Below are 19,898 nucleotides of genomic sequence, written 5' to 3'. Positions count from 1 at the left end.
ATCAGTATACATCAGTGAAAATAAAAGAACTACACCTATATGCTTCTACATGCAACTACCTAGGATTAATTTAGAGGTATAATGTTGCATGAACAAAAAAAGAGTACATAATCAACTATCCTTATACAGCTCATCAAATTAAACATACATGTATGTTAGGTTTTGAATAGAAGTCGAAGGTTAAAGAAAGACAGGGCAGCTTAACAGCAAATACAGAATTTATGTCCAGCATAAGACCTACAGAGGTAGGAGATCAGCTTAATGCCCGTGCCCATAGCTCCTTACAGGCTGGGGTAATTTATAGGCCTGGGTGGGAGTGGTCTGGGAGACCATGGCCTGCTTCCTGGGAAAATGTTGATAAGGTGTTCCCAGGATTAGGCAGCTCTGGCCCTTGTTCTGGTGGAATGTGGTACTTTCTCCCAGCAGAATATAAGAGGCAGCCTGTTTCTCACGGCCCAAACCCCGTGGAATGTTTCACTTTGACTAAGGTCTGCAAAATGGCAGGGGGCTTACGGAAATGGTGCAGTTTGGACTAACAGTGCACACAAATTAAACCTTTAAAAAGAAAAGAATAAATCCCAAATATGGGAAAGTGTTATCTGTGGAAGAAAGTAATGGGATGGTATCTGGAAAAGACACTGGTAATTTAAACAATGTTGGCAATATCTCAGTTTTAAAATTACCAGTTGGTTCCCATGCTTACTTATCTGTTACACCTATTTATGTATATATAAAAAATAGGTTTCTTAACGACATCCCACGTGCATGAAATAACGGAATTTTTGTGCCTTATTAAAATAATTTCCCTAAAAATTTGAAGAGCCCGAGCCGCTTCTCGCCCTAAAGGAACCCCACGCCCCTGAATTGATCAGTCACTTCCGCCTCCACCTTTCCAGCTCCGCCTATGGAAGCGGAAGTACTTTACTCTTGGGTCCTCCCACCTGTAGGGGGCTCTCCGAGGCTTCTAGTGCCACGAAGGCCTCCTATCTGGGTTGTCCTTATGACGCCTGTTAGTTTAGTCCTAGAAAAGATATTTGTATTTTAACTTTTTCATCTAAGAAACAGTAGCACAGGCATCTTAGTCTGGACAACAACGTATAAGCTGAATTCCTGGTCAGTTCCCTCATTATCAAACCCTGACGCAGTAGTAGGCGCGAGTCAGGCAGTGTGGGGACAGCCCCGAGTTGCCGAAAGTCCCCGGCCCGCTTTCCTCCTGTGAAGACATAGCTGCGGGTGGCTGTGCTGGTGGCGTTCAAGATGTCGACCAAGAATTTCCGAGTCAGTGACGGGGACTGGATTTGCCCTGACAAAAAGTGAGTTCAAGAAGGGTCCTGAATTGGGGCGGAGTTTATTAGTGGAAGCTTTCCCAGGTCCGTTCGGCATTTTCCTTTTCTATGATTTCCTGTGCCTTAAGACGGGTTGAGGCGGCGAACCGCCAGTTCCCGGGCGGGAATAAGGCTCCCAATCTCCTCACGAGAGAGGTCTTTCCGGAGTCTTTGTTCTAGATATGTCTTCAGCGTTTCGTCGACATTACCTCTCCAAGGTAGCCTCTCTTTTTAGAGTGCGAGATGGCCTACCTTTTAGCCCCACGCCCCACCCCCGCCCCGACCAGGTTTCAGCGATAGGAAATCTCTCCGGTCAGGCCAGCTTGGTGTTGGATCTCCCCCACGTGACTTTTCCCTGCAGAACTTTATTCTTGTTCACGGAAAATATTGCTTCCTCGCACTCGTCCTTTTGCCTCTTACAGTTCACCTCGTTTTGTATTTTTACTCAAACTTTTCCTCCGTACTATTTTTGCCTTTTCCCCAAACTCTAACCTCTTTGATTTGGAAAATTCTGATATTTTCTTTGTGGATCATTTCTCCACAAGAATTGGACATTTCGCCTCCTTAGAGCCGAAAAGGAGGGAAGAGGCCTGTGTTTTTGCCTACTCAGCCCTTAAGATGCCTGCAGCAGAGAAGCACGTGTGTTAGTGGCTCTGCTTTTTGACATTGTTGCCAACGCCAATGTACTCTACTAAATTGTTAATCAGATTTTTTTTGAAGGGTGCACAAGTAGATGTATCTATTCAGAAATAACATGGAAAATAATTTAACGTACAACTCGTGTTCATATAGAAGCCTTTTAGTTATTGTACCTAAGTTAGCCGCAAATAAAGAGGTTTTGATTGTAAAGAGGAAAAACTTTGGAACAAACCTTGGTTGAGTTAAAATTCTATTAATTTAACTGCTGAAAAAGGAATAGAATTACTTTTTTATGAAAACATGAAATAACATGGATAGGGTGTGTAGACAATGACGTGTAGCAAATTCTAACTGCTAGCTATTGATAGTAATTTGATATTAAGATGACCTGAAGGAGTAGTTCAAGCCTAACAAATGATATTGAATAGAACTAAAGTTATATATTATCGATAGTATTGCTCTGAGTGATAAGACGTTATTGAAAATGTTCAAAAGATTTAGAACAACAACTTCTGACTTTGTTGTTACCTGTAAAATAATGTGCTTTTGTCAGTGTCTTTAATGACAGCACACCCAGATACTTGAGGTAGGACTTGCAAGGAGAGTGCATTTCAACTCATTTACAAATATATGAATAGAAAGTTGCTTGTACAATATGTATAAATACAGGAGAAATTTTCAGAGTATATTTTCCATGTTTAATGGAGTTAAAAGGAATATTTTTAGGGGAAAAACTTAGCCTAAATATTATTTAGAGTGTTTCACTTTAGTGTCATCCCATACTTCACATCTGTATTGTATTCTAGTATAATGCCTTAGAAATCAGCTTTTTAAAATTTAAGCATTACATGTCTTTCTTAAAATTATTGAACCTTTTTGTATTTTTAGTTAGTACAACCTATCACCTTTAATTCCTTACCATCCTACCTACTACCTGTAAAAATATAATTTCATTAAGATCCATGAAGCCTCCTTGATTTATAAGTTTTTTCCTCATTGGTCCACCCCTAGGGTTTAAAACTCCCTGGTACCTTGTAAGTAATTACTGAAGTGGAGTTAACTGTCACTTCTAACTTTGTAAAGGGATTATAACTAATGATATCTGCTAACGTGAGAACTTGAGGCAGAGATCTTAAGTAACTTAACCAAGATCACATAACTGGTATATGGAAGATTGGAATATCTTATTTTGAATTTGTGACTCCAGTCTAATATTTTTCCCCCAGTAAATTGTGAGGAGTTTTTTGTTGGTAGCATTGACATTAACATGACTAAGATGTATTAGAAGTTATGAATTCCAGATGTAGTGAGGGCAAGTTAAAATGTAAAATTTTACAAATTTAAATTTTTATAAATGCTTTTTATTTGTTTTCAGATGTGGAAATGTAAACTTTGCTAGAAGAACCAGCTGTAATCGATGTGGTCGGGGTAAGTATTTAAAGAAGATTCTATTTATACTGTATATATATCATTTATTTATTTCTCCAGGTTCATATTGCATGATTTTTCTGTTTTCAGAGAAAACAACTGAGGCCAAGATGATGAAAGCTGGGGGCACTGAAATAGGAAAGACACTTGCAGAAAAGAGCCGAGGCCTATTTAGTGCTAATGACTGGCAATGTAAAACGTATGTTTTTTAAATTATTGTCTGCTCTTTCTTCCAAAATAATAGATCTGGCCACTACTTGTTTATATTACAGCTCGTTTTAACCACATTGACAAGCCAGGGTAACCTTTTAAATACAAGGTATTGTTATTCAGTCTCACCTTTAAGTATAGTATAAAGAAATTTGAAATTATTCTTTGCATTTTTTAATGGTAATAGTTGTCACTGTGATGGATTATGTATACCAGTAAACAAATGCTTATGGTGAGCTAAAAACCAAAATTGGGGGGTGGCGGTACTTAAAAGTACTAAGGCCTACTTCTTTCTATTATTGAAAAATCCCCCCAATTTTTAGACTGTATAGTTAGTGTGAAATACACCATGAAACTCATTTTGCCTATTTACAAAATAATGTTAGATTCATAAGTTGTGTGCCATAAGTAATTATGTCTAATTATAGGTAGGTTTCTTAATGATTTTTATTTTCAGGCTTAGATTTAATTCTTTATTGATTTTTCCAACTTCCATCTTTTCTCTGTGCAGATGAATCCTATGTGTATGAAAGAGGAGTAAACCAAAAAAGTATTAAATAAATTTCTCTTTTTGTTTGTTTGTATTTTTTGTTTTGTGTTTTTTGTGTTTGAGATGACTTCCCACTCAGTCACCCAGGCTGGAGTGCAGTGCGGGCGATCTCAGCTCTGTAACCTCTACCTCCCAGGCTCAAGCAATCTTTTCACCTCAGCCTCCTTAGTAGCTGGGACCACAAGCCCGCACCATCATGCCTGGCTCATTTTTTTATGTTTTTGGTAGAGACAGGGTTTTACCATGTTGCCCAGGATGCTCGAACTCCTGAGCTCAAGCATTCTGCCTACCTTGGCCTCCCAAAATGCTGGGTTTACAGGTGAGGCATGAGCCACTATTCCCCACCCTAGAGTCTTAAATAAATTTCTGATCCTCTAGATTATAAATTTGTGTTGGAAAAGTTTCCAGCAACAGATTTGGTCACTGGATTTGGTATGCTTTGGAATTCAGTGCTTGAACTGATACCTCAAAAAAGTAAATTAACATTATTTATAGGGTATAACCATACTCTTTAAGGTATATTCAGAGACTGAGACATTAGTGGAACCTTTAAAGTTATATTTTTTCATAAGGCATCAGAATTTCTCTACAGGTTCAGTATCAGTTATCTGAGATGTTTGTGGGTTCAGCATCCCTAATCTGAAAATCTGAAATGCTCCAGTGAGCGTTTCTATTGTGTCATGGCCTCTCCCAAAAAGATTTTGGAACATTTTCGGATTTTGAATTTGTGGATTAGTGATACTTGGCCTGTGGTTATGATTTGTCATTTACTTCTCAAAATTACAAAGGCATTCTTCATACTGTATAAATTTTGCTTCTCTGCTTAAATGGTTCAGTCCGTTGTTGGAATCCGCATTTACTCTTCAGACCATTGTACATTTTCTTTGTTTACATTACCACTTAATAAACATGTTGATAGTGGTTTCATCCTAGTTTTTATTTTAAAATTCTAAAATATCTAAAAATTTGATATTCATCTATATTATAGCCTACTAATTTGGTGTTTTTCACTTCTAAAGTTGCAGCAATGTGAATTGGGCCAGAAGATCAGAGTGTAATATGTGTAATACTCCAAAGTATGCTAAATTAGAAGAAAGAACAGGTATGATACAACCACATTTTAACCAAATGGTTTTTTTTAAAGCACTAAATATTGAAACAATAATTGTATCACCTTCAAGTAAGAGCCACAGTAAGTGAGGAGTCTGTTTATTCTGCTCTGAATGTTTCTTACTGGAATTTTTTCCCCCCATACACACATACAAATCCGTTGTTTCACAGTTTCACAATTTATAAAATAACAGTGTTAGGGACCTTTATCCTACCAAGGAGGGACATAAGAATACTTTTAGAAATATTCTCCTCCTCTCCCTTTCACTGGTTTGCGTGTTTATTAGTAATGATATAATGATACCATTTTTAAATTCTTTTGATAGTCTGCTGTGACTTAAAAGGGCAAAGCCACACAATTTAAAGTGTTCTAAAGCTTTGTCAATAATTCTGCAACTTAACTATGTGTTAGGATCATCTGAAAAACTTTTTAAAATACAGATTGCAAAGTGCAGAACTGTTGAAGTTACTTGGTGGTGGGTTTCCAAAATCTGCAGGTGTTTTGGATGGTGTTTGGTAATCATTGGCCTAATTAATAGCTGATCACTAGCTTTGTGTGTTGTTACTGGTGAAATGAAAATGTTTACCTAATAGCATATAGTTTTTCCATTATCACCAATTAGCCCAACCACATTATCTGTTTACTTAAAATCTGATTTTGTCATTCAACTGCTTATATGTCACATGATCAAAGGATTCCTTCTATATATAGTCATCCTGTCACACTTAGACTTGGTGAACTACTTCCCTCTTTTCTTTGCCTCTCTAACTTTAGGCCATTTTCACTGTCTGTTTAGTTTCTAGGGATCAGAGGGCCACTGTTGAATCTTTTCAACCTAGCTCTTCCAGACTTCAACAGAAATTCTCCTTTTATCCCCTCCACCCCTATTTAAAAAATTATATTCACATATGTGAGAACATTATAACATAATGTCCTCGATCTGCCCCACCACCATTTTCAATCCTCAAATCCTACCTTATTCTTAGGAAGTGATTTTGCCTTTCCACTGATTGGGTGAGTTAAGGCCTTCTGACAAGGATCTCGTTTTTTTCTTCCCTTACCTAAGGTACACCCGCACCTCCACCACCACCCCTCCCCCACTCCGTTTGATTGATTGTTTATTCTGTCTCCTTTGCAGGTTTCTCTTCTTTTGGCCACTGATGTTGGGATTCTTTGCAGCCATCCCTGACCCTCTTTCTTTCCTCTATTTTCTAGGTGTTTTCTTCTAAGCCCAAAGTTTTAAGTAACTTTGCCATGATATCCAAGTTTATGTCTCCAGCTCAGACTTCTTTGACCCATGTATCCAGCTGCCTATTCAACATTGCCATGCAAATGTCAAACTCATTATATTCAAACTGAATTTGTGATTTTTACCCCTGGGACCTGACCCTCTTCCAATGATCTGTTTCTCATGATTAGTACCACTCACCATACATTTGTTACATAAGCTGGAAATCTAGATGTCCTTCTTAGCCTAGATAGCTCCTTCTTGGTATCTCCAATACCCCAAAAATTCTTTTCCATTACCACCCTAGGCAAAGATATTATTATGTTTTGTGGAAAAATAGCCACCTAGCTGGTTTCTACATATTTTTATTTCCAAATTTAAAACCCTTTTTTAAAAACCCATTTTGATTGCTTTTAGGATAAAGTCTAAAATCTTTTTAACAGTTTCAAAACTTAAAAAAACTTTTGACCTATTTCCTGACTCCTTTACAGTTTCATTATCACAAGAACTATAGTTTAGTTTTGGTAAATTTTATATTGGTAACTTCTCACTTTTCTTTACTCGTTGCCATTTTTCGGTTATTCTGGTGTCTTGAACCTTTCTCACTTCCCTTACTACAAGTATTTGTCTTTGCTGGTAACAGTTGAAGGTGTGAAATGACTTACTCTGTTGCTTTCCACTTTCTTTTCGCTATTTATAATAAAGCAGCGCAGGGTTCAGGGAGCATTTCCTAAGCATGAGACAGGATATGAATAAAAGAGAATGTGATTCACTACCTCTGAAAGATTGCTGCCTTATCCTGTGTAATTCCATCAAATTGTTCAGTAATTTACTTCTTCTGTTTCGGGATTTAGGATTATTTTTGTTTTGGTCAGCTTTAAAAAAAAAAAATTAAAGACAATGGCATAAAAACAATCTTGGCACATTGCGATTTTTATTCTTTTGGAGTATTTCCTTAGAATAAGTTATCAGGAGTTGAATTAATTGTTCAGAGTGTAGAATCACAGAATTTTCCTGTTAGTGCCTTGGTTCTTCCTTTGAAGTACATGTTATATTCATCCCCCTTTCCTGCTTTTTTTCCATTGTCACAATCCTGATCCAAACATTCATTTTAAACCTGTGTTTGATTCTTTCCTGTCCTTTGCTCAGCTTTTATATTATACTGTGAGACAAATTTGAAAATATATTCATTGTAAGACTTACACAGAAATTCTTGGTTATTTTCTAAAGCTTTCTGAAGAAATTCAAATTCATTAGATGATTCCAGAATTGTATTTTCTGTATTCATTCCTTGAAGACATTTATAGGCCACTGTGCAAGGTGCTGGGGATACCTAGGTGAGCAAAATAGTCTTACAGCAGCAAAGATTAATGAAGTCCTCTTTAGGAAAGCTATGCTTAAGCTAAGAAGGGAAAGATGAGTTACCTGAGTAATGGATTAAACACTCTTCTTTCTGTGTGTGGAGAAGTAATTAGGAGAGGTGTGGCAAGAGTGGAAATAAAACCAATTTATACGCATTACCTAAAATGCTTTAAATCAGTAGAATGAAGGAAACATACATACCATTCCATTGATTCCACTATCTCAGGTATTCAGTGAAAATTATATGCCTCAGTGTTTTCACAATAGGGAGCTAGTGTATTTTCCATTTATAGGGAAAGAGTTAATGAGCTAGATTTATATTGTATGGGTTCATACAACATACCTTACTAACGTCTTTGTTGTCAACAGATTATTTTGCTGACTTTTAAAATAATTTTATTTACATACTTTTGAAAAATTAACTACATGAGTTATAGTTCACTTCTGATCTTACTATGATTTATTTTTGAGCTTTCCATATTCGTCATATTTTTTCAGTTTTTTCCTATGTAAATTATTTCCCATTTAGATCCCATGTATGTTTAAAAATATTTTTATTAACTTCCAACTATTTTAAAGTTTTCACTAGTACAAAGTATAATGAAGAAAAGATGTTGTATTAGTGTGCGTTTTTTTTTCCAGAAAGTGAAATTTTAAAAAGATTTTTTAAATATTCATGATAGGCAAATTTTAAGTTACAAGTCCTAATTTTTATAAAATATTTTATTATAAATCTATTTAATATTTTGCTGATGAATGAAGTCCTTAAGTCTGAAAATCACGGGCCGCATGTCCTGATACTGCTCTGGAGTATGTGACCAGTTAGATTGTCTTACTCTTGATCAACGCATACCTCTTTAATTTTCAACAGGAGACTTTTTCAGAATATGTCAGCTCACTTTTCCTAAAACTAGCTCATTTTCTTTAATTCCAGTCTCTCCTTTAAGCTTATGTCAGAGACCTGCCAAATGAATCGTATACATTGGGTATGACATGAAAGAACAGTGGTTTGCTAATCTCAACTACTTTTTAATAGAATAATTTAATTTCAAAATGTACTGGCTACTTCAGAGAACCTGTGTGACTTTTACCTATGTGTTTATACCAATTAAACCAGGGCCAAAAGATGGCCTTTATTGTGTTACTGTGTTTGTCTGTGTAATTAGGAATTTTCCAAGCTCTAATAAGGCCCGCTACATTTTAAAGTAGCAAAATTTTAGTGTGTCAGAAGATTTCAGACTATTTGCATCTGGTAAACAGTGGAATTTAATGCTTGGTTGTTACTGAGCCCAGAAGAATTCTTCCCAGAAGAATTATGATAAACTATAGAGAAAAGTCCTTTAAACTTTATAGCAGAAGTTTGAGATGTTTTCCACCAATACATTCTATGAATTAAATAAGTCATGTAGGACAAATTGGAATTGAAAAGAGCTAGAAGTATAGCCATGTGACATTCCAACTAAGTTCTATTTATTTTCTGTGGTGATTTCTAATATGCTTTCTTAAAGACTAGTAATTTGTTAGATGGGTAGGCAGCTATTGTTGATTAGATTTTTGTTGTTTGGAGATTTGGGCATGCTGTGTTTATTATTTAAATCAGTTGTCATCGGGTAACAGTTTGTGCCCTCTTTTTTAAGGATATGGTGGTGGTTTTAATGAAAGAGAAAATGTTGAATATATAGAAAGAGAAGAATCTGATGGTGAATATGATGAGGTAAGCTATATATTGGTGTTCAGATTGAATATAAATTAGAAAAACATAGAAAAAATTCTTAAATGCAAAGGAAAACTTAAACGTATTTTATTTTTGTAAGTGCAATTTGAGTCTTCAGCAACTGATCATTTTCAGGAAATCATAAATATCTAAAAATAATTTTTTAGAAAATGTATTAAGTTTAATGCATTGTCAGCTGACACATATTTTGAAATTGTTTTTCTCTAGTTTGGACGTAAAAAGAAAAAATACAGAGGGAAAGCAGTTGGTCCTGCATCTATATTAAAGGAAGTTGAAGATAAAGAATCAGAGGGAGAAGAAGAGGATGAGGATGAAGATCTTTCCAAATACAAATTAGATGAGGTGAACAATTTTCTTGTCCTATTTCCCTTTTGTCTTATGAGAGTTACACCATAACATGAATGCTTTTGACAACCTCAGACACTTGGTGAAGATATATTCTGTGTTTTCATTTGTTCTCACAAAGGTTTTGGGTTTCCACTCTGCCAAGTACTATTTGTACTTGGAACACTACTGTTCTGGAGATACAGTAGTGACCGAAACAGAACTACCTTTCTCTTATTCAGTTCTAGAGGAGGAAAGATATAAATAGATAATTTTGATAGCAATAGTCTTATGAAGATACATGATGTGATAACAGTTTAGAAGCAACTTTGGTTTTTGCTGATGTCTAAGGAGGTGAAGTTTGAGCTGAAACTTGAATGATAGGAAGGAGCCAGCAGTAAGAGCTGAGGTGAGAGCATACTTAGTTAGAGAACAGCAAATACAGGTTCCCTAAATAGGAGATAAGCCAGCAGCCTTCAAAAATATCATACATAGGCCAGTATAATTAGAGCAGAGGAGAGAATGAGATGAGGGGGACAGCACACACTTCAGGTCTGGTGATACTTGTTCTGTCAGGCCAGAGTGTAAGTTTTATTCCATATTAAGGGTACCTTAGAGCCTGATCGTAAGAGGTCCGAGAATGCAACTAAAGACATAATAAGCCAGTTTTAAAGTTTTTAAGAAAAAAGTGAGATGTATTTATCTGGCCTGTGTTCCAGAGTGATGACTGTCAGTATATTGAGATATTAGAGAGACAGAATGGATCTTCAGATTTGAGGAGACCAGCTAAGAGGTTACTATAATATGCTAGAGAATAAGGAACAGAGTTTTTAAGACCAAGAATGGTGGATTCAAGGACTTTTAAGGAGGTGGACTTGAAAATTATTGGGTGATGCATATGTGTGACAGAAAAAGTGTGTATGACCTCCAGGTTTATGTCTGTGCAATACCTGAGACAAAGTTGTCAAGTCTGTTTATTTGAGATGAGTTTAGTAGGTGAATTTTAGAATTCCAAATGAATTTGCTGAGATACCTGTGATATATGTATGTGGAGGTGCTCAGTACACTTAACTGTTTTATCTTTCCTGGTAGGTAACACTAATATCTAAATGTCTAATTATAATTGAATTTTTGTTAGGATGAGGATGAAGATGATGCTGATCTCTCAAAATATAATCTTGATGCCAGTGAAGAAGAAGATAGTAATAAAAAGAAATCTAATAGACGAAGTCGCTCAAAGTCTCGATCTTCACATTCACGATCTTCATCACGCTCATCCTCCCCCTCAAGTTCAAGGTCTAGGTCCAGGTAAACGGGTACAGGTCAAGGGTAACACCAGTCAAAATGTCAGTATCTAACTTTTTTATTTACAAATTTTGTTTTTCTTGACGAAATAAACTTTCCTTTTTATTTTAAAAATTTAATTCAAGTCAACTTTTAAAATAATTTTTCAGCTTAGTGCCATACAGTTGTTGTCCAGTATTTTTAGAAATGTGAAGTCTTAGCATGAAACTTCCTTAATTTATTTTAGCCTCATGCTTTTGACTAAAACAGACTTAAAAACTGAATTAAATTTTTACATACACTTACATCTAATTAATCTAAAGAGATAGCTTACATTTAGAAATTAAGTAAAGGGAAGATCTGTATTTTCGTTCAAGATGTTAAAGGCTAGCACAGAAATTTTCTAGGCATTAAATCATTGCTTATTACACAATGTTTAAATAGTTTGCTTTGATATCAGTATTCTGAATAAAGGAGCAAATTCAGCCGTGTTAGTTCTGTTGACTTAATGCTCATAATTTTGAGAAGTCCAGGAGTAAACTAAATAGAGGACTCATTTGTTGTACTTGAATATTCTTTTATTTGTTGATGTAAAATATGTAATCTCTGATTTTATAGTTAACAATAAAAATAAAATTTTAAGTGAGTGAAAGCAGTGATTTAAATTTAACAGTGTCCTCTTGAAGAACCTTAATCACAGTTAAGTGATGGCATGGGCAATGAATTTTAATCATATTTAGGAATAAAATATTAGCTATTAGTGTATAACAATTAGATGTATGTTAATTAAGCACTACAGAGCCTGAAAGCTTAACAAAGTGGGGCTATAGCTAGTAATTTTTTGGTAAAAATATAGTGATCTTTTTCTACAGGTTATTATTATAAAAGACAAATTATAGTTGTAAATTAGATTAATGAATTTTGTGAGTTTTAAAATTTGTATGAACCATGTCTCCCCTTGTGTCATATTTTCCAATAATATAATTACCTAACAATGACAGAATTACACATTTTCCCTTTAATTCTCTAAGCATTGAGTAAACAGAAACATATAGGGATGAAATATACACATGCCAACATTCAAAACTTCGTACTAACTAGAAACAAAAATAAAAGGGGATTTATAAAGGAAAATGATGGAGACATTTTAGAGAAATTAAGTATAAACTGCAACATTCTGTTTTCTTGCGTGTATTCTGGGTAGCTTCTAGTTACTTGTAAACAAAGTATTCATTGTTTTTGTAATAAAGTGATAATACTTGATGTTTTATTTGTCTAGTTGAGTGGCTTTAGGGTAATTTAATCACTTGGAAAGTGATAGTTATTTTTTTAATTACCTTTTATTACTGAATCTTATCTAATTTAAAATACTATGTTTTGAAAGTATATATCTCGTATAGTTATCTTTTTATATGAAAATGAACTCTAATACATATCTTTCTTTCAGTGTTCATATCACAAAGCTCAATTAAGTGGTCCTGGAAAAAAAAATCCTTCCATGTTGTTCCAGGTCCCGTTCAAGAAGTTCTTCCAGTTCGCAGTCAAGATCTCGTTCCAGTTCCAGAGAACGTTCGAGATCTCGTGGGTCGAAATCAAGGTGAATGAGGTAGCATCTCTCTGTAAAGCAGAGAGAAAAATATTTAAAGGCTGCAGAAGGTGTTGCTGCTTTTTCCCCCTTATTTTGCTTCTACTTGTCAATTTTATTTTAGCATTAGAAAACTAATGCACTTGCCTCAGCTTAATTTTCTCACCATGAAATGTTTCCATTGCCAGCAGTGTGCCAAGACATTCCCATGGTTGAAATCAGGTGGCTATTTTGCATTATGCAGTGTTTATTATTTTGGCACTAAGATGTGATGAAGTAGGAAGATGAAGCCAAGTCTTATTGCCACATTGTATATTAAGATTATATATGGCCAGGCACAGTGATTCATGCCTATAATCCCAGTACTTTGGGAGGCTGAAGTGGTAGGATCACTTGAGGCCAGGAATGTGAAACTAGCCTTAGAGACAAGGTTGTAGTGAGCCTTGATCACTGTAATCCAGCCTGGGTGACAGGAGTGAGACGATGTCTCAAAAATAAATAAATAATAGTAGTTCAAATAAAATTACATATGTAAATAAAAAGAAAAATTTTCTTCATTATTAAAAGGAAGAAAAATAACTGTGCCTCAAAACAGGTTCTGTTTTGCACGGCAGTTGTTTCAATATTTTCAGAAACAAATTTGCCATTTATATCAGATAAAGTTCCTAGAGAGTACTGTACTCTCATTTTCCTTTCTAGTTTTACACACAGTATTATTTATAGAGCACAAAACACTCTCAAAACTAAATCAGGAAATCTAGTTGGTTAGTTGAGATAGGATGTGGTCTTAAGTAGTAGACTGTTGTAAACTTTCAGGTTGCATGTACTCACATCTGTAGAGGGAAACATAATTTGAAAGATGCTCTTTCAGGAAATTTTTCTGTATTTAGTCAAAATGTGCTCTCTTTGTTTTTAAGTTAATTTATGATGACTTACTAAAAGCATCTAAAATAGAAAATGAAATTCCATATTTGTGGAAATTCATGTTGAAGTCTCACCGTGGCTCTTTTGGTAAAAGTATTTGCTGCTTTGAATCAAATTTAGCATTAAAGGACTGCCACAGTGTAATCATGTTAAGGAGAAAAGAATGATGTGCACACTTGCATTATAAGCCAATAAGAAATAGGTAACAAGGCCAGGCTCGGTGGCTTATGTCCATAATCCCAATACCTTGGGAGGCAGAGGTGGGAGGGCTGCTTGAGCCCAGGCGTTCGAGACCAGCCTGGGCAACACAGTGAGACCTCGTCTACTAAAAATAAAAATTAAAACAACCAGCCAGGCATGGTGGTGTGTTCTGTAGGCTGAGGTGGAAGGATCACTGGAGCCCTGGAGATTGAGGGTGCAGTGAGCCATGCTACTGCACCACAGCCTGGGGAACAGAGCAAGACCCTGTCTCAAAAAAAAAAAAAAAAAAGTAGAGCGCAAATTATTTTTTATTGTTACCATTATTATTTAAGTGCTTTATAGGTAAAAATTCTTAAGTTATGGTACTCCCTTTGGGAACCATTATAATTAAGGTTTACAGAACAGCCTTCATATTCTTCCCATTTTTTCATTGCTTGTAACTTTCCAAAGAATTCTCCTTTTGGGCTTTCTGGTTTTATTTTAAGCCCAAAGGTGAATTTCTTGGGAAGTTTGAGCTAAATTCCTTCAACCAAAATATACAAGTGAAGAAAAAAAAATTTGTATTTAAACATTTACACATTTACTTCTACGTGAAGCATGTGAATGTCAACACTTCATACTTCATAAATAGTGGGTTTTCATAAAAATAAGTATTGTAAATATAAATCATTTTAAAGTTACTTTTTATTTTTGAATATTTAGCAATTTAGTACAGTTACTAGTCTTTTGTTTCTGTCCCATATGCCTGATTTTTCCGTAACAGTTTAATGAGTTGAATAATTCCACATGGAATTATGTTTATTTTCCTTGGGAAGTGGTATATAAGATGTGTATTTTCTTCTCAAATGTAAGGATGTAGTTTCTAAACATAAAGTCCTGTTAATGCAGTTACCTGCTGATTTTATAATACTATAATATTTGTGTATATTTTGGAAAGCCTTAAAAAAAGTTTTAAATTCTATTTTGATATAGTAAGCAGGGTTTTAATTACACATGATAAAATTGTAAAGGGAAAAATTAAAATAATGTTTAAGTAGAATGTTTTCATAGTTGATCCAGAAGTCTTCTGTTGAGTAAGCAGTAAGTATTCTTCCTTATAAAATTTTCATAGTTGTTATAAATCCTGTTTGTTTTTGGAGCTATCTGATAACTAAATAATCTTCCTTATTTCTTCTTTTAATGAAATGTTTGATTTGTTTCTCAATCAATGAAGATCCAGCTCCAGGTCCCACAGGGGCTCTTCTTCCCCACGAAAAAGATCTTATTCAAGTTCATCATCTTCTCCTGAGAGGAACAGAAAGAGAAGTCGTTCTAGATCTTCTTCATCTGGTGATCGCAAAAAAAGACGAACAAGATCACGGTCACCCGAAAGGTTTGGGTTTCTGTAGAAATAAGAATGGGTGTTCTTAAGTGTGTTTAATAGATAAACTTTCCTAGTCAAGGGTTAGATTTTTATTATCTCCTGTGTTCCAACTTTCTACTTTTCAACTTTGAACTTCAAAAAAACATTACTTTGTTTATCCTTTGTATTTTGATCAGGTTGTTAGAATTGTAGATCAAACCATTCTTTGATCATTTTATTGTTTAAATTTTTATTTCCATTTATAATTTTTATAGCCAACTCTCGGTTATTTCTGTCTTTTGAGATTGCAATTGAGGAGCTATATGTCGAAGTAATTTATGAGTTGACTTTTATACTTAGGCTTCTTTCAATACTAATAGTTAAGAATTCTAGAGCATCTAATAAAAAATTAACTTTCAGATCACTGGGAATCTGTCCTCATTTAAATATGTGTAAATGCATTTCCACAGCAAATGCTTCATACCCTTTATCTATAAGGAAATTATTCCTTGTAGCTAATACATTTTTCATATTGCAGTCCAAATCTTTTTTGAGAAAGGCCTATGTTAGGTTACTTTATGTGTACTGACACTTAATATTGGAAGAGTGCAACTGTCATCTGTCAGCCTTTTCTGCAACAGGCTAATTACTTAGTTTCATTAATTTTCTCTGTTCTCAATTATATAGTCATTTTAATGGCTTTATTTGTACTTGCAAATTTTTCATATTTTATTAGCTTGTGAAGATAAAGATTATGTAAAGTCTATTAATTGCTGGGTTCAGTGGTAGGATTATCTCATGATTCCTACTTGTACAGAATGATTAGTTTTGCTGCTTCACATTTTGGAGTTTAGATGTTAAGATTACACACAGTCTTGTTTCTCTGCATTTGTTTCTTTGTTAAAAAATTACTCTGTTTTTGAGTGGAATTCATTCTGTTGCTTTCTTACCACTTCTGCAAATTTTTATCTTAGCCACATATAATCCCCCTAGTTTGTTGTCATCTAAACTTAATGAACATGTTCTCTATTCCATAAGCCAGGTGATTGGTGAAAACACTAAACAACCCTGAGCCCAGGGCCAACCCCTACGGAACACCACTACTTTACCCAGGTTGATATTGACTTATTCATACTAGCTGCATGAATATAACCCTATAGCAAATTGTACAATCATCTTGTGTAACCTAGATTTCCAAAACTTATTTATGAATATATTTTCTCATACACAGAAGCCTTGCTGTATCTTTTTTACATAATAGACTTCTTACACTTTCTACACCGTGTCACAGAGATTGGTTTAGTCACACTTCCATTACCAAGTTTATATGCTTTTGTTGTACATTTTCTGTAATTTTACACATTTTTGCAAGGCTTTTCTTCAATATCTTAAATAATTGAGAGGTGGCTATATTTTGAAATGAGATTCTTTTGAAATTGTAGAGAATTTTTAATTGTATTTATATGATAACTGGGCTCATATCCAAAGTCTAAACATACAATTTTACGTGTGTAAGTTCCTATCTCAGTTTTTAATTTTTTTGCTAGCATCATAGTACTGAATTTTGTACTTTCAGTGTCTTAAGAATGAATGCTGAAATTTAGCTCTAGCTTACTTGAATGCCTGCTCTCTCCATTATGTCTTACAGACGCCACAGGTCATCTTCTGGATCATCCCATTCTGGTTCCCGTTCAAGTTCAAAAAAGAAATAATGTATTAAAATTTACATCTTAAAAAAATCCAGTTCAGTGCATGAAGCATATTTTTAAAGAAGTTGGTGTCTTACTTGGTCAGAAGTGCTAAATCTGCTAGTAGAGGTGCATGCCTTTCATTGCTTTTCAAAACAATACAGCTGTGTTTATTTGTGAAGTTAAAAGTAAATAGCATTTTAAGCCATAATGTCCCAAAATAGATGCTCTGTCATTCATTATTATAACCATTTGCTTCATTTAAAACTATTTCAGCTGTAACAGAGTACTTTGCTTCCTAATTTAAACCCGTTTTTCTCATTTTCAAATACATCTTGTCCATTGGCTAAGACAGGATTACTTAGGCTTGCCTGAACTTTGGGCTTGGAGGCAAGACCGGAAACTAGTTGGAAACAACATACTTATGGAAAAGACAGTCAACCTGTTTATGCTGTTAACAGATGTCAAAGTGATTCTCACCAAAAAAAAGTTAAACTATATTGTAAGCAGCCAACTGTAAATGTCTTTACTTTGAAATTCCCTCTGCTAAGGGTGCCTTAGAATCATTGTGTCTCTTTTATCCAGCTTTACTTTTTTGCTCCACATTTAATGTGAAAGAATCTTGTGACATCTACAAGGAGAGAAGTGGGATTTATTTTCCTTTTTGACACACAATTTGGGGCAAAAAAGAAAGTCTTAAGAGTTTATCTCTTCTCTACTGATATGGTTGCTTGATAAAGACATCTCAAAATGTTTACTAATGTTTTAAGAAGCTTTGTGTGATATTCTTCAAAATCTAGTTACCAAATATGATATCGTAGAAAAGGCTAAATCATAGTCAATGAGCAAATTGAAGTAAGCTTTTAAAGTATATTTCTCTTTTGGTGAAAGGCCAATGGAGACATTGTGAATTTAAGTGAACATTTGCCTCAAGATGTTAACTATAAACATAGTGCATACAATTTTCTTCTGAATAACAAGTGAATGCTTATCTCTACATGATGTAAGCAAAAATCATTATTTTTCCTATTCATTTGAAGTAAGTTATGGCTTAAAATGCTTTCGGAGTTCATTTCTCAAAATTAAAATCTGGTCACATGAGCTTCAGTTTGTTTTCTGGTTTGAAAAATAAAAAGGTTTCTCTTAACAGTATTTCCAGTGACAATGCAAGGTAAGTATATCAAAGGAAATCAACAACTGTGCTTGGGGGCTTTTTGTTATGGGATATTGATTTCTTTTTCTTGTTTTTTTTCCATAACATTGTCTGCTGCAATTTAAATAAAAAATTACGACATTTTAAGATATTTCGTAGACAGACCAAACAAAAATATGTTTTTATTTTAAAGTGAATGTTTTTCTCTTCAGCTGATCTAAAAATGAAAGCAAAATATCTAATGTAGAAATATTTTGATAATATTTTTACAGTGAGCTTTCCCATGTTTTTATGTCTTAATTTTCTTTGCTGCGTTTATGTAGGTTGCACAAGAACTTTTACTCACTTGTAATTGTGCCTCAGACTTTTTGAAAGTCTACCTTCTAAATTGCCCAGATGATCTAGATTCTACATGTTACCATTGGTTTATTCTTGTGCTTTCTGTATTTAAAACTTTGGCTGTACTAAGCAAATGCAAGGTTATAATTTAGCTAATAGTAGTTTACAGACAATTCTGATGATTATGATTTCATTTGGTTTAACTAAACTGTACTAGTTCATTTCATAAGGAAATGATACTGTAGACAAATGTAAATAAAGCCTGTGAGTCAAGCATCAAGTGGTGTTTGTTGAAATAAACTAGAGATTTTTAAACTCTGATCTAATGTCCATTTTTAAACTAATTACAGTTTTCTTTGTTACCTTTGATTTGTTAATTTTTTATACTCTTTATATTCACCTACCTTTTATATATGATTGCTTGGTATTTTAAATTCCAAAGCCATTATCACTGCAACCTCAGAATTTTTAATTTTAACCTTTTTTTTTCTTTTTAAATAGAGCTCCTAAATTAGTTGCACACTTCTTGCCAGAACATTACATCTCTCATTCCATGTAGTAAAATACCATATCATAGTGTGCTTCTGTAACTACTCTTAAACTGTCACCTTATATAAAGCACTCAGCTGTCCACTTAACAGCTAAGTTTTCTTAAGTTTCTATTTGGAATCCTTTCATCTAAACAATATTGAATGATATCTGGTAATAAATGTCCAAGTTTAGAACTAGATCTAAATACAAGATCATCTCTAGGCACAATTACCAAGCTAAATTAGGTCTTTGAAACCATGTCATCTCCCCTTCTTGCTCTCTTGTGTACATAGCCAGTGTTGTGGATGTTGGTAAGAAGGTAGGGAATTTCTCCACTTTGCCCCTTGTTTTTGACATAAGGGTTAAATATTTTTTAAATAGAAATACTCTCATGGTTTTCCTTACCTGGAAATGGTATTTCTGTTTCTGGGAAAATTGAGTAGACAGGTTTAACTAAAAGACAGTGTGTGTGTGTGTGTGTGTGTAAAAGTTTCGTGTCTGAGTGTGTGAGATTTGCAGGCATTATCTAATTCTCTCTATGATCTTGTGAGGGTATATACTCTTGCATATCTTCTGTTTTGCGAAAAGGAGGGTTAAAGCACAGGGAAATTAAAAACTTGCCCAAGGAAGCCGCCGGAATAGCAAAGTAGGAATTCACCCCCAAACGTGATGGAAATTTTCAGTATTATGTCTAATAAAAGCCAAAACTCTTTGAGAAAATAAATGTGAAATTGTTAAGCCCAGTGGTCAGATATGTTTTAGTCTGCTAATTTGGTAGAGAATATATAATTTCAACCAATTATAGTTAGGGAGGTTAGACAAACACTATTTTGGATAACTTTAGATTTACAGAAAAGTTGCAAAGATCGTGCAGACAGTTCTCATATACCCCCACCAAGTTTCTACAGTCATTAGCATCTTATATTGCCATGTGTGTAT

At 34.4% G+C, this 19,898-nt stretch overlaps 1 protein-coding gene across 2 annotated transcripts; it reads left to right on the top strand.

Annotated features, from left to right (window-relative positions):
* Positions 1 to 955: 955 nt before the first annotated feature.
* On the top strand, positions 956 to 18,749 carry ZRANB2 (zinc finger RANBP2-type containing 2). 2 transcript variants are annotated; one of them, XM_025374718.1, is made up of 11 exons: positions 956 to 1,313; positions 3,340 to 3,392; positions 3,483 to 3,591; positions 5,172 to 5,254; positions 9,491 to 9,567; positions 9,796 to 9,930; positions 11,051 to 11,220; positions 12,707 to 12,793; positions 15,120 to 15,278; positions 16,287 to 16,361; positions 16,897 to 18,749. In XM_025374718.1, the coding sequence occupies exons 1-10, from the start codon at positions 1,258 to 1,260 to the stop codon at positions 16,318 to 16,320; spliced, it is 963 nt and encodes a 320-aa protein (XP_025230503.1). In that variant the 5' UTR covers positions 956 to 1,257; the 3' UTR covers positions 16,321 to 16,361; positions 16,897 to 18,749. The 2 variants fall into 2 exon arrangements, with proteins under 2 accessions (XP_025230503.1, XP_025230494.1); XM_025374709.1 differs by lacking the exon at positions 16,287 to 16,361.
* The last annotated feature ends 1,149 nt before the right edge of the window (positions 18,750 to 19,898 follow it).

Source organism: Theropithecus gelada, chromosome 1, assembly GCF_003255815.1.
Source record: "Theropithecus gelada isolate Dixy chromosome 1, Tgel_1.0, whole genome shotgun sequence".
NCBI lineage: Eukaryota > Metazoa > Chordata > Mammalia > Primates > Cercopithecidae > Theropithecus > Theropithecus gelada.
The sequence above is the reverse complement of the archived record's forward strand: the minus strand, read 5'-3'. Positions and strand labels throughout refer to the sequence as shown.